This window comes from Elgaria multicarinata, chromosome 6 (genome assembly GCF_023053635.1).
Source record: "Elgaria multicarinata webbii isolate HBS135686 ecotype San Diego chromosome 6, rElgMul1.1.pri, whole genome shotgun sequence".
Lineage (NCBI taxonomy): Eukaryota > Metazoa > Chordata > Lepidosauria > Squamata > Anguidae > Elgaria > Elgaria multicarinata.
In genome coordinates, this window is record NC_086176.1 from 35287770 (window position 1) to 35313598 (window position 25829).

The following is a 25829-nucleotide window of genomic DNA, read 5'->3' on the forward strand; positions in this document are numbered from 1 at the left end:
TTCTGTTTTTATTTTATCTTGTACACCGCTCTGAAATTTTGAATGGGGAGCGGTATATAAATATTATAAATAAATAAATAAATAAATACTTGCTGTGGGTTATCATACGGCAGAAGTTGGGCTCATATGACACTCTTCAAGCACAAGTGACAAGACATCCAGTTCAGAAGATGTTTTCCAAACAGCAAACCATTTTATTTTTTATCCCTTGAGACTCCAATTTGAAATTTACTCACTGAAATTTCTCCATGAAATATACAGAGGCTCCCCAGGCTCTTGATGAAGGTTAATGTTATCCCACAGGAGCTGGATATACACTAGCTTGCTGTCTTGAGACAAATTTGACAGAGGAAGCTAAAATGGAGGAAACACACTTTCTTATCAGTTTGCCACAGACCAAGATCTCTGCCAATAGTTTTGCTATGCCAAGTACACGATCCTAGTTTCACTCTTGTCTTATCTGAATTCTCTAACAAACTGGGAACAGTTGCCTAAAACAGATTGTCTCTTCTGATTTAAATCAAGCCAAATTCAGAAACATAATAGGATTTGCATCATATCCAAAACCCATGCAGGAGTTTGTTTATAGAGTCACTTGGGGAAAAACATTTAAGAATATTTACATGGCAGACAATATCCCCCATAGCAACAAGCCACATGTCAAATAATTGTATTCTAAACCGAAATGCCTTATATAATCATCAGTTAAAGTTGATTTACTACATGATCTATTCCACATATTCAAAGTGCATTTCCTAAGCATAGTATGACCTTCTCACCAATACATCCATGTTGTTTCCTAAAATGATTGAGACTTTACCATATTCTGATACTTTTGATCCCACACCCACCCACCCACCCCAAAAAATTAGAGCCAACATTTACTCTTGGTCCCAAAGTAATTTAGTGCCAACTTTTAAAGGCTACAACCCAAAATTAAGAACTTTTAAGTCTCAATATTTGTGAACCGCCCAGAGAGCTTCGGCTATTGGGCGGTATAGAAATGCAATAAATAATAAATAAATAAAGTACTGAAGAGTTAACTCTGCTTAATTTTCTCCTACTGAAACCAATGGGACTTGTCACAAACTTGGTCTGGATTGTGTTCTAGGTACATATTTTGCCTCCAATATCATCAGCATCCACTAAAATTCATCCCACCAATAGACTTTGAACACCTGCCCTATGTTTGGCTGGAAATGTAAGTACAACTCTAGCTAAAAACTTTTCAATTATATCACTATTTCTGTCTTTCTCTGAAATGAATGGAGAGATATTAAAAAAACACCAATGTGTTAAACTTTTTTCCATCTTCATAATAACTAAAGTTTCGCTAAACACATTGAGCATGTTGAAGAATGTGTCCAGGACCTTAGCAGAACATACCTGCACACCCTCATTACAGTGTTCTGATGTTAGAATGAGTCCTGGCAAGTTACTTGGGAGGTCCAGACGCCGGAAATACCACACAAGATTCCAGAAAATAATGGGATGTTGATTGATGAATGTTGAGGTGTGTATCACTTGTTCTCCCTCGTTCTCCAACAAAGATTCTAACTCTTTCCGGAGTACCAAAGGGCTCAAATAAGGCACGGACACAGGTAAAGGATTACCCCTTTTTGTTAAGGGATCCTAAAGAGAGTCAATAATAGTTAGTTGGTAAATAATGCCGAATCAGTTTACCTAGCTTCTCCCAGTAACGAAAAGCCTCAAAAGTCTTGAGTCACATTAATTTAAGAGTAATGCACGCCCAATAGTGCTAATTTAGTCTAAACAACACTTTTCTTTGTAGCTTTCCTTACCAAGAGATAAAAAGCTGAACATGCTAAAATAAACTTGGGGTAGATAAAATGAACAGCACAAGGAAAAGAAAATTAATCAGGCATCCTTTCACCTATTTCCTGTACACATTTAAAGAAACAACCCTTAGCTCCTAGAGAAAGTTTCCCCAAAGCAGCAAAAATCCTGGAATACTTATGCTCAAGATGATCTGTAAGTAGCAAAAGATATCAAGGCACCTGTAGTGCCATCAGTGAGTTAACATAACATGCAATTACCACCAAGAACTTACCACTGCCTCCTGCAAACTATTAGGAAGGCTGACTGTTGAAATACCATGTGATGGCCTCTGCAGGAGATCAATATTTTGAAGGGGGCCACCAACACTGTGGCTCCGAGTTAGAGAAGTTCCTCGTTTTGATGAGTTACTTGTAACAGATGGCCTTGTGGGTTTGGTGTCCTTGTCCCCTTCTGCTATGCCAATGCTTAAACATATGCAAGAAGTCAGAGACACTAAAGTTAACAGGTGGGACCAGCAGAATGCTTGGAGGCTAGCCATGTCCTTTCCCAGGATAGTCCTTCGCTCCGCCCACTCCCGCCCCCCCCCCCCCCAACACCCTCAAAACCAAGCATTCCGTGGACATAAGCATGCTCACTGGACTGCATTTTCTTTGTGGGGAAGTTGCCTCTTTAGTTTTTTCCCACCTGAAGGATTTTGTACTTTTGCAAAGCTCGGGCAGTATCCAACAGGATCTATTGCTAGTGTTAACGGGAAGTTAGCAATTCCTAAAGCAACCGGAAATGAGCTCAAACACTTGTTTCTAGAACAGGTCAGGCCAGCGTAGCTCACATAAAAGAGCTCCACCGACGTGCCTCATTTCAGAAACGAGTACGTGCTGTTTTTCAGGGTTGCTTAACGAAGCACTTGATTCCTGTTGCGCTAGCAGTCAGACCTGCTGGAACAACAGAAAGAGCAGAGGCGCAGCTGTAGTTGGATATTGCCCTTTGGGATTACCCCAAAAGTACTGCTACCTCCCTTGTTTCTCAGTGTTTCCCATTTTGGTTACAAGCCTGTAAGCACTCACCAGCAGAGTTAGCAATTTGAGGGAGCTATTTCTAGAATACTTTTAATATACAATCTGCATTGAAATCAATTGTGTTCATTGACCCAGCAATTCTGTTCAGAACATTTCTATTTATCTTTTATATACTTATAATTTAAACTTGTCTTTTATCAGAACTGAAGCCAAGTGAGTACCTCAGTTTTCCACACTGATATTTGCCTTAGTCTCTGCATTTAATAAACAAGTACCTGCACCTCCAGTTTGTGTACTATGCTGAGATCACTGCCATTACTTATGAATTTAGAAATAAATAGCATTTTTCAGAAACATGACTGGTTTCTAATGAATTCTCCTCAGAGACTAAAACTGCTCTGCCTCTATCCTTTCTTGTACCTTTGCGTTGCTGTGGTGCTGCTTTCTTCGGTGATGGTCTGGCTGGTATTTGAGGGATCTGAAAAGCTGATCAAATCAGTGGCAGGAGTGGAAACAGGCTTCTGTTCCAGGGAATCAGTGGTTAATGGAATGTTACTGCTGTGCAAACTATCACCAGAGGTACTTGGTTTCAAAAGCAAGCTAGTTGGGAAACAGGAACAAACACAGACACACAAAAACACAAACAAAAAAGGAAAATTGGAATGTATAATATTGCCCTTTGTAACATTTAACTATACTTGAAATTCACCAAGAACTTTGACTTCAGCAATAACTGTATTAGACTCTAAAATTCAAACACACATCAATTTATCAAAGGCAAAAAGGGACATTAATTTTATCATGTAAATAAAAGTCTCTCTATATCCAGAATGTAGCCAAAGGACAATTTAACTAGCATTCATTTGAATTTCACACCGCACCCCCCAAGTACTACAAAATCAAATTTGACATCAGCTGCATATGATAAAACATGCAAGGGTCTAAATCAGCATTTAGTGGCAAAAGTGGCACAATTCAGTAAGTCTACCAACCTTGAAAGACCACGCAGGTCTTTAAACTCCACGTTAAGAAGAGGTAAGAAAGTGTTTTTGCAAAATGGGCATGTAGTGTTCAAATTTGAGTCATCTGCAGTCCATCCTGCCATGATTTCTTCATCATAAACCAGTGCTCCACATACTCGACACTGAGAACAACTTGACATTAAGACCTGCCAAAAAAATGTTTACACATGTAGGCATCCGCTTTAAAATATGCAGAATTCAGAGCTCTGGTTTTTAAATTAAGAACATAAGAAGAACCTTGCTGGTGCTGGATCAGACCAAAGGCCTATCTAGTCCAGCATTCTGTTCAAACAGTGGCCAGTCAGATGCCCACGAGAAGGCCAGAAGCAGGACATGAGAGCAATGCCATCCTGCCACTCTTAAATTTCCTGTGGACTATGTCCTTCAAATCTTGCACTTCAAATGTCTCACTATATTAATAACCATTCCCTTTGCAATGCCTTTGGTTACAGTACGAGTGGTATACAATTGTCGTGATCATGGCACTTGAAGCATTGTGTGTCAATAGACTGTGGGTGTAGGCAATAACTGAAGAACCAATGGACCGTATGCAAATTCTATATGAAGAACAAGGCATATTAAGTAATCATTAACTTCAAAAATAAAACTCTCAAAAGGTACTTTTAAAGGGAAGGGGTTTTTTAAATAGATTTTAGAGGTTTTTCCATGATACTTTAAAAAAAAATTCATTAAGAAATGCTTGTTTAGCAAGACTTTAAGACAAAATTTGGTCCCATGAGGTACTGAAAGGCTTCGACCGAGTAGGAATGCTCTCAGCTAGTAGTACATCCCTCAAAATAAATCCCATTTGCAGCAGATGATCAACCAGTTTTACCTCCATTGCACAGTTTTGGAAGATGCTGGACAAACTAGTATTGTATGAAGAGCCATGCTCAGACTTATCAGAATCCATCATACCCTTCATACTTCTTGGGAATTGGACTTCACCTGTAAAAAAGTAATTTGATTATATTCAAAGCTGAGGACCAGGCAATGAAGGAGTATTAAATAACTTGAAAAACAAACATCCGATGTTGGCATGTTTCTAATATGCTCAACCCCCACCACACCATCACAAATTCACTGGGGGGGGGGGGCGGGAAGCATCTCAATACACTTACACTTCTAAGAGTTTAATGAATTACCTGAATTGCACAGCATTTCTGAAGAAATATTCATAGAATCATAGAATAGTAGAGTTGGAAGGGGCCTATAAGGCCATCGAATCCAACCCCCTGCTCATTGCAGGAATATTGTTGGTTCACCTCAACTGCATAAGCTCACAATTACTCTTCCTCAGAGAAAGTTGCATTTTTGAAGGTTCCGATGCCTTATCAATCTGGGCTGCAGTTTTTTGCCATTTTATTGCATGTCGTTTTATGTTCCCCTTTTCATTCACAGAACCAGTTTATCTGCATAACCTGCAAACCAGCTATTCATGTTTCTTAGATGTAGGTAAGAGGTTGCTGTTTTGCACATGTTGGTGTTTCAGAGACTGTCGACATTCCTATTAGGGATGTGCTCCGCTTCTAATCGGACCGACGAATTAGAAGCGGAGCGGGGTGCTTCGCCTCCCCTTAAGGCGGAGGTGAAGAGGATTGGGGGGCCGGCGGAGCGTGGCGAAGAGAATCGAGGTGAAGGCGGATCCTTCGCCTCGATCCGGAGCTCCGCCGGAAAGGTAAGTGGGGTTTACCGGGCCCTGTCGCTGTCGCCCATGCGGCGACAGCGGCAGGGCCCAGTAAACCCCCCTCCTCTCTCTTACCTGCCTCCATCCGCGGTCCCTCGGCTTCTTCAATTGAGCCCGCAGTTCAACCAGGAAGTCTAGGCCGCACTTGCGGCCCAGACTTCCTGGCTGAACCGCGGGCTCAATTGAAGAAGCCGAGGGACCGCGGAAGGAGGCAGGTAAGGGAGAGGAGGGCGGGGGGGTTACCGGGCTCTGCCACCATCGCCGCACGGGCGGCGACAGCGGCAGGGCCCGGTAAACCCCCCTGCCCTCCTCTCCTGGCCTTACCTGGCACCACTCCCTTCCACTGCGGAGCTCCGATTCGGAGCTGGAGCTCCACGGCGAAGAGGAGCGGAGTATGGGCGGAGCGGAGCGGGCCGATCCGAAATTTTCGGATCAGCCCGCGGGGTGGAGCGGGGGGTCCGTGCACACCCCTAATTCCTATAGCAGAGATCAGTGACTACCAGTTCACACATGTTGCTTATCCAAGCAGAGTCTCCCATGAGCGAAAAAAGCAGCAACAATGCAACAGGTACTGGCAATCTATAATTATTAACAAACTTAGTAGAACCTTAGCTATCGGAACCAACAGGATAATGGCATCTACAATTTCCACACAATTAGATGTTTGGAAAAGCAAGTATTGTGTGGCGTGTGAGACTTTGGACATTATATTTTCCCCAAGGGAGAGACCAGGAGCAGACTTCAAGTTCATTTATTCTCTCCCCGAATTCAAAGTCTCTTCAATGCAGAATACCACAAACACCTGACTTGAGAGGTCCTGTAGTTAATTGAACGAGAGATCTTCCCTGATCCTGGAGATGATCAGAGAACCAGAATTTTTCCAAGTTGGGACAACCAACCCTAGTTACGAAAGATCACACCTGTTTGATAATGTTGCTTCCCTGCGTCTCCACTGCTGCTGCTGCTTCCAAGACTGGTTGTACTCTGTGCAAGTTCACTGGTGATTCCTATTTTTGGCGATTGACAGACTCCTAAAATATGATCTTCAAAACCAGCTGGAAAGGTAAAATCAGGTCGACTGCTTTCTTCCTTTAGTTGAAAGGAAAAACAAGATGGGTAAGTTCAGAATCTCTCACTTAACTCTAAATCATTTTATTTCTTTGACATTTAGTTATGACTATAGAAGAAGTAGTGCAAGAGAGTTGTATTTTGAAAAGCAACTAGTCTCTTTGCTTAAAGTGTTTGCAGTTGATCAGAAAATGAAAAACAGCTAGCAGAAGAGGATTTCCAGAAAGAAATTGGAGGGAAGTAGGTATGACGGAAAAGAACTGGGAAACTTAACCTTGAGAAGAAAACTCCATAATAAGAATTTATAGCCAGGATCTAAAGAGCTACTTTTGGCACTTCAATGGGATTGAGCATAGCCAGTACAATTTTGGACCTCTCCTACCCCACCCCTGTGACAGCAGGCCCATGTCATCTAACAAACTGCTTTTGAAATTCCTCCCAGTTTCAAAAAACATTTCCTGTGCAGTTTCAGGAACTATTATTGGAAAACACAAACACGAACTTCCCTTGGACACAAAGAACTTGTGCAGTTCTTTGGATCTGTGAACCGCCCAGAGAGCTTCGGCTATTGGGCGGTATAAAAATGTAATAAATAAATAAATAAATAAAATCCAGGCTACATCTACATAAATAGCATAAAGTATAACAGAAAACGGTGACAGAGTGACATATTGTTTATAGATTAAAATGCCCAATGGACATTTTGCCAACTAAAACCTGGTCCTATCTATTGCATTGATAGTTTTAGTCTGAACAGTTGTTAGAATGGGTGCTTCTTGCATGTGCACCACTCCCTTCTCCTTTCCTTTATTTAAAATATAACAAGACTCAGGCCTATTTCACACACAACACCGCCACAGGGGGGCTACTTGAAACCTCGTTGAATTGATGACAGTGCCATGCAGTAATCCATTCACGTATGGATGGGTGGCCACCACACCATTTTCTTTGTGTCAGTGTAAACTACTATTGGGAATGTTCTGCAGCAGCTTAGAGTAATGCCGGTGTTTGCTTCGCCTTCCCACTGACTGTTGGCCTGGGGCTGCAGACTCTGGCCTCATCCAGCAACCAGAGAAACACAGGCTACTACGAGGCTTGCCTCCCAGGAAGAACTTTATTACATGAGGGAGATCACTCTAGCCCCATAGATCAGCCCAAAAGGGAGCAGTGTGATTTATTTATTTATTTATACCCACCCCTCTCTGGAATAAAGAACACTCAGCTCCCCCTGGCAGTTGCCAGGAGATCAACAGTCAGTGGGAAGCTGCACTCCCTGCATTCCAGGAAGATCATGGCAAGTGGGAGACCAATCTGTCCCTATATGCCAGCCAGAGAAGGAACAAATGTTGGGAGCTCGCTTCACCCTTCCCTGCCAGAAAGAGCACCTGTAAGAACTTTGTAACTAAGTTCAGTGGCTGAATTTGCTTTCCCTCCCTCTCTTCCCTCCCAATCCCATTTCCTTTTGCATCATGTCTTTTAGACGTAAGCCTGAGAGCAGGGACTGTCTTATTCATCTTTGTTAGGTGCTCTGGGAGCTATTTTTGGCTAAAAGAGCAGGGTAAAATGCTTTAAAGAAGTAAATTGTTGGATGGCTAAACATTGGGGAGGCCCAACATCTTTAGGCACAAGGAATAGTATGCAAAATACAAAAAGCCAAGAACAGGAGAAAAGTACACAGAACCAATAGTAAAGAATCTTGCAGACTATGAATGACATGAAGAGAAGATGGCTGAAGTATACAACCAGAAAACGGAGAGACTGAAAGCTACAAACTGAAGAACCATGAGACTGATGGACCGTAGCACATTTTTTCAGGAAAGAAGAGACAGCATCAACAGAATCATCATGGGTGTTTTGTATATCAAATTCAGACACAACTGGCGGAATGGATTCCCCTATCCCTCCTGTAGCCCCCTTGCACGCCCACAAAATCTGCTCTGGAGATTTTGAGGTTGCGAGCAGGTGCAGGAGGGAATAGATGAAGGGTAAATCCTGTTGGATGCCACCTATTAGGTATACTTGTGCTTCTGATGCTTTCTTCACTCCTGGGAGTAATCTCCTCATATGAGCAATCGACTCACTGATCTCAGCCACATCCTCAGGCCACAATCTGGAGACTTCCTTTCTTTCATAATTACATTACTTTTCCATACTGGCCAATAGCCAAAGGTCTCCAGGCGGTTCACAACAATTAACCTTTGTTGCTATCACTAAGATAATTGAGTTCCTGGCTCAAACTAGTAGATTCTGACCCATGCGGAATGGAGAAAGTGACTGAAGGCATCACTTTGCCCTTAGGGAACATATATTTTAAAAAACAAACACCAACACATACCTCATCATCTGAATAGCTATATGCTGAGGACACAGCTCCCCACACCTTGCTGGCTACATTAGCTGCTTGTTTCATGCCAGACTTCAAGACATCTATCTTAGGTCCAGATAATATGTGGTCTAGCTTTAGACCCGATAGCGTCGTAACTACTGCCCCCAGTGAAGCCTGCGGCGAAGAACGACCCAATCCCGTTAAAGACGTAGACCGTTCTTTCTGGGATCGTGAAAGAGCCAGTTGCTTTGGCCTTCCAGTAAAGGTTTTGGATCTGGAAACAGATGGACTTTTCCGACTGGCATTCTGAACCTGGGGTGGTGGTATGGAATCAGAAGGCAAGCTTGACCGCCTCTCCAGAGAGGGGACTAATGAACTAGGGGAGGCTTCCTCTTGGCTGCTCTCTTTCCTGTGGAGTTCCATGCTGGAAGATTTGCTGCCCAGGGGACTTTTCAGATTCATGTAGCTTTCAATTTCATCTGCCAGATTGCGTGCTACAACTGGCGATATCATCTTTTCTTCTGGTTCAGAGGGCTTTGGCTCTATTGTCTCTGTCGCCAGTAAAGATAAAGGGTCCAAGCCCACTTGAACATCTTCCCTTTCAACAGGCTTGGCCACACCATAGAAACTATTTCTCTTATTCTCTGCCTCTTTGGATTCCATTTGCTCAGTCTGGGACTGAGTAGAATCAAGAGCTTTGGGGTTAATGCTCTCTGCTTTGGCTGCACTGTCAACGTGTCCATTTTTGAGCTGTTCCAGCCCTTCTTCAGGCTCCTCCAGAACAGGTGATGACCTAGAATCTGCTTCCAGAGTATTTTCATTGAGATGGGTTCTAGCAGTATCTGCACCACAGAAAAAGTGTACACCACCAGCATTGCCAAAGCTTTGGGATTTACTGATATGGGGTGGTGATGTTTTGGCCACAGACAGAGCTGCAGTGAGGATCTTTGCATCTGCTCCCATCATTATTGCTAGCTCACTGGAATTAGAATCCAAGCTGCTTTTCTTCAGCAACATGCCTGCTCTACTTTCAGTACTAAAGCTGCAGCTCCTTTCTGAAAAAAGCTTCTGTCTTTTCTTCCCTTTTTCGCTTGTTCTATTAGGAGAAGTATTGTAATCAAATGCTGTATCATCAACTGAATCCTGAGCTATGAACAGTGGGCTGGATGCAGTTCCTTTGAACAAAAAACAAGAGATGCAGGACAATAATGGTACGTTACTCATAGGGAATCCATTCACATAAAGCACAGAATACCAAATATATAAAGCACAGGAGAACACATTTCAAAAAAAGATACCACGAAACAACAAAGTTTAATGAACTGCAGGTAACATGACATTTGGGTCTTAATTACATTAAAGATGCTTTAAAAGAAGTGTGCTTAAGTTGGCCATTTTTATTTTTAAAGAAAAGCAGCTGTGTAGAGCCTGATACCCACACAAAAACATGCTTAAGCACATTTTTGGGAAAGTGTGCTTTATGTAATATGCATTTCGACCCTTATTAAACAGCTAACTGTCCTTTGGCCTCTTCTATATTGCATGTTGAATTTATCTACTGCTTACATAGGGCTTCTACCAGCTTTCTATCTGCTTAATTTGTTAACTTAATAAACTTAAGTGTTGCACTTAACAAAACTGATTTAGGAGGATGGGTTCCTTCTATTCGGTTATGTTCAAATTGCAGTAGGTGAAAATTCCTTCACCCAGCATAGTTTAGTTGAGGAAAAGGCTCATAATATTTTTGAACTTCAATTTTACTGAGTTATAACAAATTTTCTGTTTCTCTGCAAGATCAGTTGTGGTATGATAACACAACCAAGTGGCTACTTTTATTTAGTAGCAAGGCCAGTAGTTTAATTGTGTAATCAATTGGTTATCATAAACTTACACAGTTCTATAAATGTATAAAAGTCATTAGATCCAGGTAGTAGTGATTTTTAAAGTCCTGTTGATCTCAGTGGGTCTACTGTTATTAGTAAATCTTGATCCAACCTCTTGATTCTCTTACTTTATAATGATATTTGTAACTCACACCCGTTAATGCAAAGGCAAATTGGCTTGTATACATTACTAATCCATTGCAGGCTAGTGCTTGGCTCAACCTGATCTAGCCCTCTACTATCTACACTGACATCTGGGAATGTTTATGAGCCATGGAGAAACCATTTCACATGTAGCACATTGAGGAGAGGTGTTTCTTGCTAATATATAATAATACTACACAAATATGTGTTTCGAATAGAGAGAACACATATTTTGAGATAATTGCCATTTTTTCCCCTGTTTTATTATGCAGTCACAGACCCACTGAATTGCCATGTTTAATCTTTCCTTGTGCCCAGCTCTATTCCTCTTGCACATTCCAGTACCTTGGTACATTGAAGACATTTTCTTGGACAGGCTAAACCTTATACAACTGCTTTCCAGTTTTATAAATACAATAAGCCAAGTGTATATACCAACTCACCACCACTGCTCTTCCTGCGAGTACTACCAAATATACCAGAAGGAACCTTCACGATGCTGCTTACAGGATGAAGAGGCACTTCCACTGGGCTGTGGGATTCTGCATTAGGAGGATGTTTTTCAACAGGCTCACCAGTACCACAAAATTCTTCATAAGAGAAAAGGCAAGGAGAGAAAAATGTTAACTGCTCTAGAAGTGAAACAGGAGTCCAAAATTGTTGCTTAGTAGCAAACGCATCGTCACTTCTGTTATTCTCGAGCACTCAGTGTAGACCAAGCTGATCCTTATTTAGCACATTTATTTACATATTTATATCCTGCCTTTCCATAAAACTATCAAGGCTGTTACAAGAAAATAGTTAAAATCATAAAACACAGAGACACACATTTTGAACAGGGGGGAAAAACAAGCAAAGTAGCCAAAAAGGAGGTGGCTCTAAAGGCGTTCTCTAAAATCAACCCAAAGGCTTTCCTGAAAAAAATACAGGTTTGGGTTGTATGCTTAAAAGGCCAGCAGTGAGGTAGCTGAAAAGGCCCTGCCACACATTCCTACCCACTGTACTTCAGTTGGCGGAAAGAGAGTGTTGGTGAGGCCTGAAGTCACAACCAGGACCAAAGGGCAGCATTGCTGGGCTACATGCTCATTGCCACACCTTATGCCCCTCCAAACATGCCCTAAAAAAAAGTGAGGGCAAATTCTATCCACAGCATATGCAAAAATTAGTGACGGTAATAAAATGGATGCAGTTCTATTCTTCTAGAATTAGACAATTGATTTTTTTTAAATGGTATGATAGGTTCAATAGATTTGTTTACCCTCTCAATTTCTAGCCCTGATTGTACTGTAAAGGCAACCTAAACACAAAGTAAGATTCACGTTTAGCCACTTTATAAATGCTATAAATAAATATCCCCTCTTTTTCTAAAAAGCGCAATACTGCTGTTAAATGATTGTCAGCTTTGAAGATTCTGTTGATAAAACAGGCAACTGCGTTTGTTTCTCCCCTTTGCCCCTTTCTGTATGGAGAACTCACAGCTCTTCAGGCTGTAAGGCAGCCTTCCCCAACCTGTGCTCTCCGGATGTGCTGGGCGACAACTGCCACCATCCCCAGCCAGCATGGCTGGGAGCTGTAGTTCTTCTGGAAGGCGCCAGGTTGGGGAAGGCTATCTTAAGTACTCCTGTGCTTAAACCAATGTTGCAGAGAGAAATACAGCATATCAGAGAGAGAGCTCACACTAGCTGAACTTCACCCTGCAATGCTATTAAAGTCACAGTGTCATAATCTCTAACTGTACGAAAATATTTATTTTACATATTTACATCCCAGGTTTGAAGTCTGAAAATCTAACAAGGCAGCTGTATACTATGCATACGTCATAGGTATCAGGGTTCCTCTGGCAAGGTGATGGAAACAAAGCACAAGGTCTACTTTATACCTACTAAAACATCATTAAAAAAAGAAATCAACGTAATATACCTCCAATTATGCCTTCATCTTTAGTAACAAGCTCTTTTTCTACAAGCATATCTGTTGTATGAAGACTGTCTCCATCGTCCTTTATAAGTTCATCTTTAGAACCATAGCCTTGATCGGACTGACCACCTGTGGGAAATAATGCAGTACAGGCACATTTTCCTCCAAGACTGAATTGTTAACACTTTAAATTGTGAAATGGAAATTCATTTGCGTTGCAACTTAACATACATATAATTTGATATGTGAAAAAAACCCAAAATGGTCGGTGCCTAGCACATAGAAATAGACACACAGAATAGGAGAAAGAACAGCAGCATAGATGCAGTAAGAAGGAATGCCTAAGATCTGATTTGCAGAGTGTGTTCTTAGTAGGATATTGCAGAAACTGACAAACACTAACACTGGATGGAGGAATAAAAATCATCTCCACTTTGCACACTATATGAAAATGTATATTCCTGCTCCTCTTCCCTCTCAGATAAGGCTAATTATTTCACCGCTGCTAGTTACTTGCCCATATGCATATACAAGCACATATCACAACTGAATAAATGTTGCTGCCTGCAAAGCTACCTTTAGCTTTTCCTTAGTGCTGCTGTTCTTCCTCTAGGGCAGAGGGTAAGCAACCTTTCTGGGCTGTGGGCCCATTTGGCAATTTGAAATATGGTCCTGGGCATCACCACAAAATGGCTGCTATGGGAGGCAAGACAAAGGACAAGTAACCTGTCCAAAAGTCTTGAGTACAAGGCAGAGGTGGGGTCTAAGCCCCAACACATTAAACAACTCCTTTGCACTCAGTTTTCAGCAGCAATAAAAACCTATTTCACAGCAATCCCAGCTATCTGTATGAAAGGTAGGACACCTTGACAGGTGCCAAGAAAGGTGTCCGGGGGCACAACTGTGCTCACAGACACCATATTGCTACCCCTGCTCTAGGGTAAGCAAAAACAGGGATTCCAGCAGCTGCTAAATCTAACAGCTCCCAAACTGACAAACAGCGTGAGAAAACTTAAGTTCTCATCTGTGATTCCTTTCGTTAAATCCATTAGGTACATGAAATAGTCAGAAGAGGAAAAAGCATGCAGCTTGAATGACAGTCAAATTTACAACCACAGGACCAGAACTCCTGGCAAGTTAGGCTGCTTAATGACAAAGTAGTTCAGTATTTTTGCTCATCTTCAGGGGAGTAGCACAATGCACACATTTTGACCAAACAATTAATGGACGCTGCCTACATGGCTTTTTAAAAAATAAGTGTGCCAGTATTACTTAAAAAAAAATAAACAAATCTCCCACTCCTTCTGTTTCAATTGACAAAAACCCATTAATAAATGGGGGAAATTACCTGGAGTGGTTAACATTCAAGGGCAGAATTAACGCACATGTGCCTCCAAGGCTTCACGCCACACAAGTCTGCACCCCACACCATGACAGCCAAGGACAAATGCAGCACCAAGAGACAGCACAGAGTAAGAAGCAGAGCAACAAAGATCAGAGGGAAGGAATGTTTAGTCATCTACTAGACAAATACAGCAAGCCATCTAACACAGGAGGACTAAAACTCTTTAAAAAAGAAAGATGTCAGAAAGTTTAGTGGGAAAAGTAAGAGAAGAGGAAAAACATTTAGATTTACAGGCCATGAAGGATTTGTGTGTGAGAGTGTGTCCCAACATTTCAGTTATTAAAAATAAAGAATTGTTTTTATTTTATTCAAAATGCATAACCTACATCATTTGAAAGGCTGAGTGAGGGGACAGAAAAACAATAAAGTAGTATTCAGAAAAGTATGCTACACACAGCTAAAAAACCTCACTATTCAATGTTTGTTCAAATATACAAAGCTTCCACCTAAAGCAAGTTAATGCTGGTTTGTCTGAAACACTATACTCCATATTCAGTATGCTGCTGCTTCTTGGTCATGTTCCCTTTTTCCCCTCAGCAAAACATTAGCCAAGTTCAAAAAAGCATTTATAAAATTCAGGGTTATAGCACAATGCATTTCCTGCCAGCAAGTTGTTTGCCAACTTGTAATTTGAACAATATGCTCTATTCGGATCAAACAAAGTACATGTCTGTACAACAATTTTCATTATGTCCACCCATCAACATTGAAAGACCAAATTGTTGTGGGTAAGTGAATGCAAAGTGCAAGCCGACTAAAAACACATTTCTTTATTATGGAACAATGATTTGCCATCTTCCTCTACCCTTCCCCACTAATTATTGTTATTGGTTATTCCTCCCTTAGAGCCCACAACGTAGGATATGGAATAATGCCAGTGAGGAATTTATGGCTGAATACACAGAAACATGCACCCAGCATGTGATATACATGTGTAATTTGCTTCCTGGTGACCCTTTGAGTTGTAACCTGCTATTCATGGGATTACCATGGTGCAAACCGCATGTATTCTCTTCCTCAACATTATCATAGCATACAATCTTTTCAGTAGAGAGAACAATATTCAGGAAAACCAAGTGAGCAATATATTAGAAAGAGGATGTGCAGTTAGTAAAACCCAACGTATCTAGTACCTGTGCTAGAGTGATTACCAATGGAATCAAGTCTGACTAAGTCTCTGACGAAGAGTGTGTGCTCCCCACTGTTAGCATCATTAGAACTATCCACACTACCATGGCTCACCGTGTCCCCATCACTTCCACCCGTGACCATCCGAGGAGCTGAAGATATGAACAATAGTGTATTAATTAAAAATGTGTGCACATTTTTTTTTAAAAAAAAGACAGCAATTCTTAAGCTACAAGATCTCCACTTATGGAAAGAGCACGCAGAATTCTCTTTTCTCTGAGATAGTTTGATACTTCTATTGTATGAATATTTGAGAAAATCCCTCTCCCATACTACCCCCAAAGCCATCAGCACAAGGAGAAGGCACTTTATAATCTATTTCTATAGCAGCAGGAGTTAGCAATTATGGCATTACCTGGAACTGAAATGACCTGTGGAGTGCGTGTAGACTTTCTGAGACATTGCCTAAATTGTGCCATGCTGTATACCACATTCCGTAATTTTGTCCAGAGGAATACACCACTGCGATTACTGCTGGGCCATGGGCTCTCCAAAACTGCCTGGAAGAGTGAAATTATTGCACATTCATTCTATACAGTTAAAATGCTCTATTTTACAAGAAGACAAACACAATCCTAATCCAGCCACAGCAATCTGAAGCCCAGTGTGCTCATGGGTTCACTCTCTGAAATGATGCTATAAATGTCTACCCCTTGGAGATGTGGGAACATTTGCTGAGCAGTTCTGTGAACAATATCCTAGATTCCATTCCACAGATTCAACTGAAGAAAAATGAGATTGACTTCCAGTTCCCACAGACAGATGCTCAAACAATCCCTTTAAAATAAGACTGAATACGAAGCATTACTTTAGAATCCCCCCACCCCCAAATTTGTTTGATCTTGGATAGAGAAAGACTTAAGCTTGAAATTAGCTTACACTGACTAATAATATAGTGTACTAGTCATGTAGCACCTTAGAGTCAACTTCTTGTATTGCGGGAGCATGAGCTTTTATAGCAGGTGTGGGCAATCAGGTTTAGGAATATTTGTGCAAATGGGACTTTTCCCCCTAAACGTAATTGCTGCATAGGAGTGGCCAATTATTGGGCAGGTGGTAGCTGGAGAGGAAAGGGTTAACCCTCTCTGCATGCTGCCATCTCCCTGAAAGTCACACCTCCTCAACACCAAGTTCCACAAGACACTGATTGAATAACAGTAAGGAAGTAAATTAGAAGAGTTCTGAACACGGAATTCCTATAATAAAGGGAATCCCAAGCCTCCCAGTAAGGTGCAACACAAGAGAAGCCACACCTAACTTAAAAAGAAGTTAAGCCAGAAAGCCTTATTCACCATGGTTAAAGCCATGGTTTAAGGATGTCGTCTGAGCACGGCCTGGCTTTCTGGCTTAACCACCATAGTTAAAACTGTGGTTTAAGATGTCTTCTGAACGGGGCCATGATTTCCAAATGGGGTGGGGGGGGAGCATGATAGTAATGGACATAATGCAAAGTAAAGCCCAGTATAGCTGCAGATGGACTGGAGGCGAAATTCCCTATCCAGCAGACGCCATGGGGCCACACCCATGAGAAATGGACATTGCTTTCACTACTGAGTAACCTCAACCAGTCTCCACATGTTTGGGGTTTAGCAGCAGACCCCAAAGTCAGAGGTACAGCTTTCCAAGCAGGTCTTAGCCACAGCACTGCTCATTTTAGAAGCTTACCAGTTATCCTAACCCTACTGCTGTGTACTATCAAACCCATTCAAGCAACTTGCCATCCCATCTCTCTACCAACGTGCCACATTCCCAATCTTATGAAACCCTGTTCAACAACTTGCAAAATAAAACATAAATATACACAGACACAAAACAGCAGCATAATCACTGCCCCCTTTGCTTTTTGACTCCTTCACCAACAAGGTCTCAAACACGGGCTCTTTGCCATCTATCCCCCCTTCTTGCAGGCCACACCAGTGAGTTCTAATTTGTTGATGAGGCCTCCAGACCTTGTGCTTGACATCACTGGTCTAGTATCACTGGCCTAGTACTCAGGAGAAAGGTCTCTGCACATCAGCAGTCAAAATAAAAGAAATCTGCACAGTGTACAAGTGTTTACTTGTTTTCCTTCCCCCCCATTGTTTGTTTACCTTGTTGTAGTAACCATAAGTGATCGCATTTGGTTGTATGCCAGCATTTTTCATTTCAAAGAGGACCCTCACAGCCAGAACAGGATGCCCCCAAAGTCCACAAAGCAGCATTACAACTCTGTAGCAAACCTGATCAAAATGGAAAAGGAACATTATTGGATATGAAACATTATGTTTCATAATATGGAACATTATTAGATATGAAATAACTTCAACGACAAATGACACTGTCTGCAAAAGGTAGGAAAAAAATCCAGTGACCTTGTCCACATAACATACTGCAGCTCACCATGGGTTATTTGTTTATTTATGTAATGGGCACCATTTTGCATATGCAACTCCTGATTGGGAGTTGTCGTGTTGTCTGAATCCAGCCATCAGGGATTATGTGAGGGTTAAACACAGCATAACTCCTCGGCTTGTTGTAGGGTTATGCAAGGGTTGTTTAACCCTTACTTAAATCCTGATGACTGGGTTCCAATGACATGACAACTCCCCAATCAGGGGTTGCATATTTTAAATGGTAGCTGGCAAGTGCTGTGACTTCTCAAGGGTTAATTAACCCAAGATGGGTTATCACGTCATGCAAACTGGCACAATATGTGTGCCTCAGCAGCCTGCAGAGGGAAAACAAGTTAAACTGGGGGAAACGATAAAATATAGTTCAGCATCTGTTGATCAGCCTACTTAAGGCGATACCATTTGTTCTATAGCAGAAATCCAAACAATGTTATTTAAAAATCCAGTGTACAGCACCATGTACATTGATGGTGCTATATAAATAAATAATAATAATAATAATAAAACAAAAGCAGCTACATCTGCTCTGATTCTATGAGGAAACACACTGAAAGTATTTCCATTTTTTATTTATGAAATTTATCATTTGCTTTTCATTATAAAATAATCCCAAAGCATAATATAACCAATAAAACACAACGAAATCACACATCAGCAAAAAATCCCAAATAGAGGGAAAAAGTAACATTTACACAATGCAGCAAAACAAATTCAGTCAAAAGCCTGGGTGAACAAATAGGTCTTTAGCTGGTGCTGAAAGCTTGTAAGACTTAATGCCGACTGCATATGAGTGCATAGGGAGTTCCACAGCCGGAGTGCCTATATTGAGAATGCCTTCTCTCAGGTAGCCGAACATCGAATGTCAGGTAAATGCAGCACCATCAAGAAGGCATCCCCAGTCAGTCTGAATATCAGGGCAGATACATAAGCAAAAATCCAGGATCCAAAGCTATATATCCAAAGCTCTGTAAGTTAGTGGCAACTAGTGCCACTCCTTCAGTACTGATGCAATATGTTCCTGGTACACTGACCCACTCAGCAGCAAACCTGCAGCATAACCCCACATAAAACACACTGCAGTTAAGTATCTAGGATTGAAGGTGAGCATTCACAACAATTTCTGTGACATACAATGTGACTTGTAGTACTGCAGAAGTGAACACACAGAGCCATCATTGCCTGCATGTAGCAAAACATCTTAAAGTGTCTGCAAACAGGTTATGACAAAAGGCACTGCATTAAAGCGCACAGATTCCCAGCTCCTGCCTCAGGTAAATACTTTCTCACGTACTTTCAGTTCAGCATCATGGTATCCAATCAATCATGGGAGGTGGGACACAGAATAATTCAGTTGGACAATGGGCTGCATGCAGCCCTTGATCGCTCTCCATGTGGCCCACAGAGCCTTTATCCACTTTTCCTCACTGCCTAGTCAATCAGCCATCAATCAACCAGCAGGGAAAAGGATGCTGTTCCAGCACTGCTATTAGTGGTAAGGAAACAAATCCTGATCTCTTCCAAACAACATTGCCCACTCTTGGCCTAACTTATGGATAGTGGCTGGTATGAAATGGAGAGGCCACTATTAGATTAATTTTCCAAAGGACAAACCGGCAGCCAATTTTAATTTGGTGGTGGTTATGATGAAATGTAGACATCTGTCAACATGAATGTATTAAATGCGGGGAATGTCGACGTTAACATGTGAATGCTGTGAATCATTAAAGATAGAAGACTGTGGATATAAGACATTAAAAGAAGAAAAAATGAAGTTTACAGCAACTGTTGGGGAAGAACTACCCTAGCACCTTGTATTGGTTTAGCCAATCAGTACCAAAGAAAAACACAAGATCTGTTTATCATCACATCTAACAACCACCAGAACCCTTTCTTAAAACAGCTTCTTGAAGCACATTAATATTTATTAAAAAATTCTCAATTATAATCCAGTCAAACAAAGATAAGTGTATATCAGCCTCAGCATACATAAGTGCAAATTCCATGCTAGATACAGAGAAAAGCACTTTAAATATGTTTTGCAAGCTTAAAACCATAATTCCTTTTTTAAAAAAGTGAAATCTAAGTAAAATGTTCTCCTCTGAACATGTTCTCATAACTGTCTGAAACACTGGTTTCAAAAGTGCATGACAGCTAATGAGATGTGCTGTGCCTCATTTCAGGTTTGGGCAGAATACTTAAGTAGAACTGATGCTGCAGCAGCATTATTTAATTATCTCCCAACTTGTCAAACTTGACATCCTGAGCCACACCCACAAATAATAATTTGTGTCTACATCTCCAGAGACATTCTCTATTTTTTTATTTAAAATAGGCTGAGACAAGATTTAAAAAGGGAAACCAGTCATTTTAAGCCAGTCCAAACCTTGATGATGCATTAGAGGCAAGATAATTAAATTCCCCCATTAGAGTTCATGTGGAAGATGAGACAAATAGTTTCAGAACAAGCTTTTAAAGTTTGCAGATGGTTTAAGATGACCCATTTGAAACAATTTCATTTTTTTTTTCAATCAAGGAGTTGCTAATGCCAGTTTTTATTAATGTGTTTTTCCCCCTAGGGAATTTTGGCTTCTCATCTGGCCATTAATTTATATTTTATAAACTGGACATTAAAACAAGAAGTCAGTTAATTGAACTTTTAATTTCACAATGGGGAGAACCCAAAATTAGAACAGGATTTGTTAAAGGAAAGACAAATCTGGCTACATGCCTAAGAGTGGAATTATGTAGACTATCCTTTGAGAGCAGAGAAGTGGAGTTTGCTGAAAATAGTCCAAATGTGTGAGAGAATAATGGACTGTAACCTGGGAATACATCACTGTTCTCTGCTTTCAGATCTAATTCAGAAACTGCACCTACGAATGACAGGTATTTATCTCACATCTGTGATTAAAAAGATCTTGTGCTGCTATCAGTAAAATGGTTCAGCAATTTTTTCCCCCGAGCAGCTACACTGTGAAGGTAAGAGAGCAAGATTTTGAGTCATTAAAACATTTTTTAGCTTGCTTGTTTAGCAGAACGTAACTGATTATGTTTTGCTCCGAGTAAGGTAGTCTGATGTGTACTGTGTCCAAAGCTGGAGAAACTTGAAATGTTTGGTGGAAAACAGTAACTAATGCAGATAATACCCACAGACTAAATATGCACTTGCATCTCTTCATCTGGCATGGCAATTATCTTAACTTACTTCATCTAGCGGCTCCACGTCAGTTTTCTTCATTTTGATAAGAACATCATATGCTTGCTGTAGGGCTCTGACCTTGGGATGGGTAACTCTAACATAGGCTGGGAGACAAATGAACCATAAGCTGTAACAATGACTGAAGAGGTATTTGGCCCATTGTGGAGGACTTGTGTAGTATTTCTTGGCTAGTTTATGGGCAGCTTTAATCTCCTGCAAAAAGAAAAGGAAAAGGAAAAGGAAAGTAAACATAAATATTAACAGTGACCAGTTGGGACATCACATCTCATACTCCTTTCACAATATGCAATGCACAAGACAGGATGTGTCATTTTTCAAGGTTTCAGCTTTAAATATTCAGCCCTGGTTATTCAAATGTTACATATGGTTTACATAAAAGGAAGCATATATAACTTTGGGAACAGTTGAATAACCAGGGCTGAATATTAAACAATCTGTTTGTTTGCATAAAGCATTTTTATCTGTTTTTCAGTTAAAAAGGCTCCAAGAGCAGGTTATAGATCAATAAAATCAGAGTCCCTAGTCTCTACCCTCAGATTTACAATCACATGGGTGAGTATTTTATACAGTCATAAGAGATTTTAAAAACAAAATTAACCTGTTTTGTCCTCTTTGCCATGAGCGCTGGACTATTTGAAATGTTGCCTCCAGCTGGGTGCCTCTTGAATGAAAGCTTGAACTCCTGTGGTCTGTCAAAGAGTTTTAACTCTAGCCTAGGGAAGATTTTATAGCTGTAACAGAGAGAGAAAGAGTGTGTGTAAAAAGTGTGTGAACCAGACTTATTTTTGGTAAGGCATACATGATTAACATGATTCTAAACAATATGCACTGTATTGTTAGCCATATTTCTCATAGAGAAATGAAAGTAGAACAAAATTTAATTCAGCCGGCTGAAATAATTATACTAGAACATATATTAAAGTAATTTGTTAGGCTTCTTTTAGTTTGTGCTAAAAGGATCTCCAAAAGCCCCCCTGCCCACACTTTATATCACAAATTGCTTTTGACCCCCACCCCACCCCTCCAGTTTCAAAGCGTTCTGCCAAATCATGGCAGTTAGGATGGAGGAAGGAGATTCTATTAAAGAAATACAGGTTGTAGTTTCCTTTCAACCTACAGAAGTAGTTTCATAATTCTTTGGATGCAAGCCATACTGTTTTGCAAATTTGCTTACATCTAAAGTGCTAGGCTATGTAATATGGTAATACTAAGCTATCATTCTTTCACATGAACAACTTTAGCATATGGTGCCAAATTGATAGTTTTCACAAGTCAAAATAGTTTTCACAATCAGGAATGCCCAAACAATCTCCAAATAGCGAACATCGAAGCCATAGCAGTTTGTTAATAAATTTATCAGAACAGACTAAAATCAAGATAGCAATGACATTTTTAAAGTAATAAGGCAAATGTAAAAAGTTACAGTACAATCCACAATCAATAATAATAATAATAATACAGAATGTCTGCCTGTCAGTGCCAAGAGCGTAAAATCCAGACACATGAAACCTGGCATGCATACAAAGGGGACCCTACAGGTGTGTACCTCAGGGTTATTTGCTTTTATAAATGCATTAATTTAAATTTATTTAAAAGTGTTCATGTGCTTCAACTCTGCAGTACCATCTTCAGTCACCTAACTGCCTCATTGCTTTGCAGCCGAAACAGTCTGAAGCCTGGAGGGAGTGGTCCAAGGGACAGAAATATATAGCTGCCCCCTTCCCCCTGCTGTGTGGCAGCCCCAATTTAGGGGGCTATAAGGATGCACCACAGCAGAAACCATGCCCAGGAGTGCCAGTAGGTGTGGCTTCACTCAGACAGACTGGGCACAACATGTCCAACTCTGTCACCTGTGACTTTGCTTGAAGCCTTCCCCGAATCAAACTAAAGGGTACTCCAGCCCACGGGAAGCTGGGTCCCCTCACTAGTTATAAAACAAAAACCAAAGGCAAAATGCATCTAAGTTTCATTAGATTGTGTTAGTGCTAGAGGATTCCCTCCACTGCATTAGAGAATACCTGTACTTTGGTAGCCTCTCCTGTCCATCATCAGGGGGAGGCTCTGGTGGCATTATAAACACTGTGTGTTCACTCTTCTGTGACTCATCAAGCTCAATCAACCGGGTATCCTCAGTAGAGTCTGTATCAACCTGCAAAAACATAATATTCCAGTTTCAGGTCAAGACAGGTCAGTTCAATGCCTTATCTTGTAAGTATAAGTACTGGAAGGAGCACCAAGAAAGAATGTATATGTGGACAGCTGTAAATGTGTTTGTATCTTCCAGCCATATGTCAAGTCTGGCATGAAGACAACCAGATCAACACCGAGACACTGTTCAAGCCATGCAACTTGCAGGTATCAAGTGCATTGAACCAGCATATCAAAGATTTCCAGAGAGGTGCTTGAATAGTCATGTTGTTACCATACATGCTTAATTATCAGAAAACTCTTTAAGATGTCCCCATGAGTAGTAAATAAATACCTTATCTCCTTTTTCTGATCCTTTTTCAGGAAAAAGCTAGAAAGGCATTAGAAATGAAATTAGAAATGCTTATTTTTGTAAACCAAGCACAACATATTTTGCTATTACTCTGTTCAAACGTTTTCATCCCTCTTGCCTAACAAAAGTCCTGATAAATATTTACACTAATCTAAGTTCTGTGAGATTGGGCTAGATCCTAAAGTACCCAATAAACAAGTAAACAAAATAATAATTTTGGAATTTGTTTCCCCCCCTTCCTGCTTTTTGTACCATCTAGCCTGATTAAGAGTCCTGAAGAACTCAAAAGTGTTCACATTTCTGTGTAATTTTGGTTGATCCTAATAAATACATTGCTCAAGGAGACACTGCATGGAACAAAAAGATACGTATAGCTTATCACTATCATATTTATCAGACAAGGAAAAGCCTTTACCTTCTCCACACAGTCATCAAAAAATGCCAATCCGGTATCTTTATCACTCACAAAACTGCATTCTTCAATGAAACGGCTAAATATCTGTGTTCTTGTTAAAACTGTGTAGAATTTTGTGTAGGCACGGTCTCGACTTTTTAAAAATCCTAGTTTAAAAAAAAGACAATTACTAAAGATATTTGCTACTGATAAAAGGTTCACTGTTATCTCTTTTTTTTAATTATTAAAACTTCTAGTGTGGCACTGAGCATTTCTCTGATATTATAAGCATTCTCCACTGACAAGCCTATTTACACTTTAGGCTGCAATCTTAAGACCCCTGGGAAGGCATCTCTGCTGCTGTAGGATATATCTGTTCTCGCCCTCCAAGGGTGGAAAGAGAGGTCTGCCCTTGCTGGGGGAGTTTCAGTCTCCCAACCCTCACAGAAAGCTCCATAATGTGTTTTGGAACTTTAACATTGGAAGAGGTAAAAGGGGATGGAGTGAGGCAGCTTTGGACCTGCAGGATCCAAACTGTTCCTACTCTCCAACAATGCTTCCCCCACCTCGATCAAGGGGGTATTTAAATCAATCTCCCCCACCTCAGAACAGGAAAAAAGGAAGAGAGAATGATGCTTCTCCCTCACTTCTGCCCTGCCAAGATGAGAGAACTTTGGATATGGCAGAGGCTACAATATTGGAGCATTTCGACGCTTCAGATAGGATTGTTCTGTCTAAAGCTCACAGAGTTTCTGAGGGTAAAAAGCTTCCAGACAACTTATTCTGTTGTTGGTTTCCTATATGCAGGCCCTTTCAGTAACACAGTGAAGTACTATTTCTTTAAACTGTCATAATTATAGCATTTTGACACGATAAACTCAGAGGCGGACATAAGGTTTGAACAGGAAAAAAATCTAGAACCTGCCAATTTAGTGCATTAAAACTCACACTATTCCTGAACAACATGAAAAGATGAAATGTGTATTATATATATTGGGCTTTATCCTTTTGGGAAGCCCATTGAAATGAACAGGGCCTGTACAACTCCCTTAATTTCAATGGGAGTTGTACATAGGAAAGCTTCCAAAGGGATCACACCTTCTTATGAACACCAACTTTTGTCCGGTTATTAAACTACTGAGGCTTGGTGCTATGATGCACGTAGTTAACATCCTACTAACCTGGAACCCTGCCTACCACCACCACCCCCAGCAGAGCAGAGATGACTTTGCCATTTCTCAAGATCTTTCTGACACTTTATGAGCTCTACATTAAAGCCAATAGAATGCCCATCTTATATACAACATTAAATGCAATTTTAAATAGGTGAACTCTTTTGTACTGTTGGGATTTCATGCACTATAGAAATGCCATCTCTTCTTCTCAAGTATATAATCATAGCATTTTAAGTAAGCAAGATACTAGGACAACCACATTAACCCTTTTATATTCATCTAAACATCACACTGCTTGACATCTCACAGTGGGTGGGAATAACATTCAGTTTGTCAATGTTTCCAAAGCCAAATGTAATGATCTCGACAAGCACGTTGGGAGATGTGCATCATGTGTAAACCATCCCATTATTTTAAACACCGAAAAGGACAAATTATTATATATATTTTCATATCTGAGTTTTACTTACAAAATATCATATTAATTGTTCAGATTAGGAAGAGGCATAAAATCTAGCAGCATGCTGTATGAATAATGTGTGGTGCACTGTGTGGTGTCATAAAAATTTTTAAACTCTACCACTAAACAACCCTGAAGTCCTGCATCAAACATGTCATGTCTGTTCCCTTACATATAAAAAGGACAACTGTGAGGCATGAAATTGGCTTGGTATTTTTAACTGCCATTAGTATT

The 25829-nt window shown here is 40.6% G+C and overlaps 1 protein-coding gene across 2 annotated transcripts in view; it reads right to left on the reverse strand.

Annotated features, from left to right (window-relative positions):
• The window catches only part of DENND4C (DENN domain containing 4C), a 77207-nt gene that overhangs the window by 7277 nt on the left and 44101 nt on the right, over window positions 1–25829 (reverse strand). Inside the window, exons 13-30 of one of the 2 annotated variants that reach the window (XM_063129224.1) lie at window positions 23982–24127; window positions 23549–23584; window positions 23085–23215; window positions 21665–21797; window positions 21052–21258; window positions 17547–17675; window positions 15812–15956; window positions 15402–15548; window positions 12867–12992; window positions 11390–11536; window positions 8929–10094; window positions 6446–6614; window positions 4674–4786; window positions 3809–3984; window positions 3237–3416; window positions 2072–2264; window positions 1387–1632; window positions 237–354 (exon numbers count right to left, since the gene is read on the reverse strand). In XM_063129224.1, the coding sequence (XP_062985294.1) occupies window positions 237–354; window positions 1387–1632; window positions 2072–2264; window positions 3237–3416; window positions 3809–3984; window positions 4674–4786; window positions 6446–6614; window positions 8929–10094; window positions 11390–11536; window positions 12867–12992; window positions 15402–15548; window positions 15812–15956; window positions 17547–17675; window positions 21052–21258; window positions 21665–21797; window positions 23085–23215; window positions 23549–23584; window positions 23982–24127 (3708 nt within the window). The remainder of the gene's footprint in view (window positions 1–236; window positions 355–1386; window positions 1633–2071; window positions 2265–3236; window positions 3417–3808; window positions 3985–4673; window positions 4787–6445; window positions 6615–8928; window positions 10095–11389; window positions 11537–12866; window positions 12993–15401; window positions 15549–15811; window positions 15957–17546; window positions 17676–21051; window positions 21259–21664; window positions 21798–23084; window positions 23216–23548; window positions 23585–23981; window positions 24128–25829) is intronic. The other variant, XM_063129225.1, reaches the window with a different exon arrangement.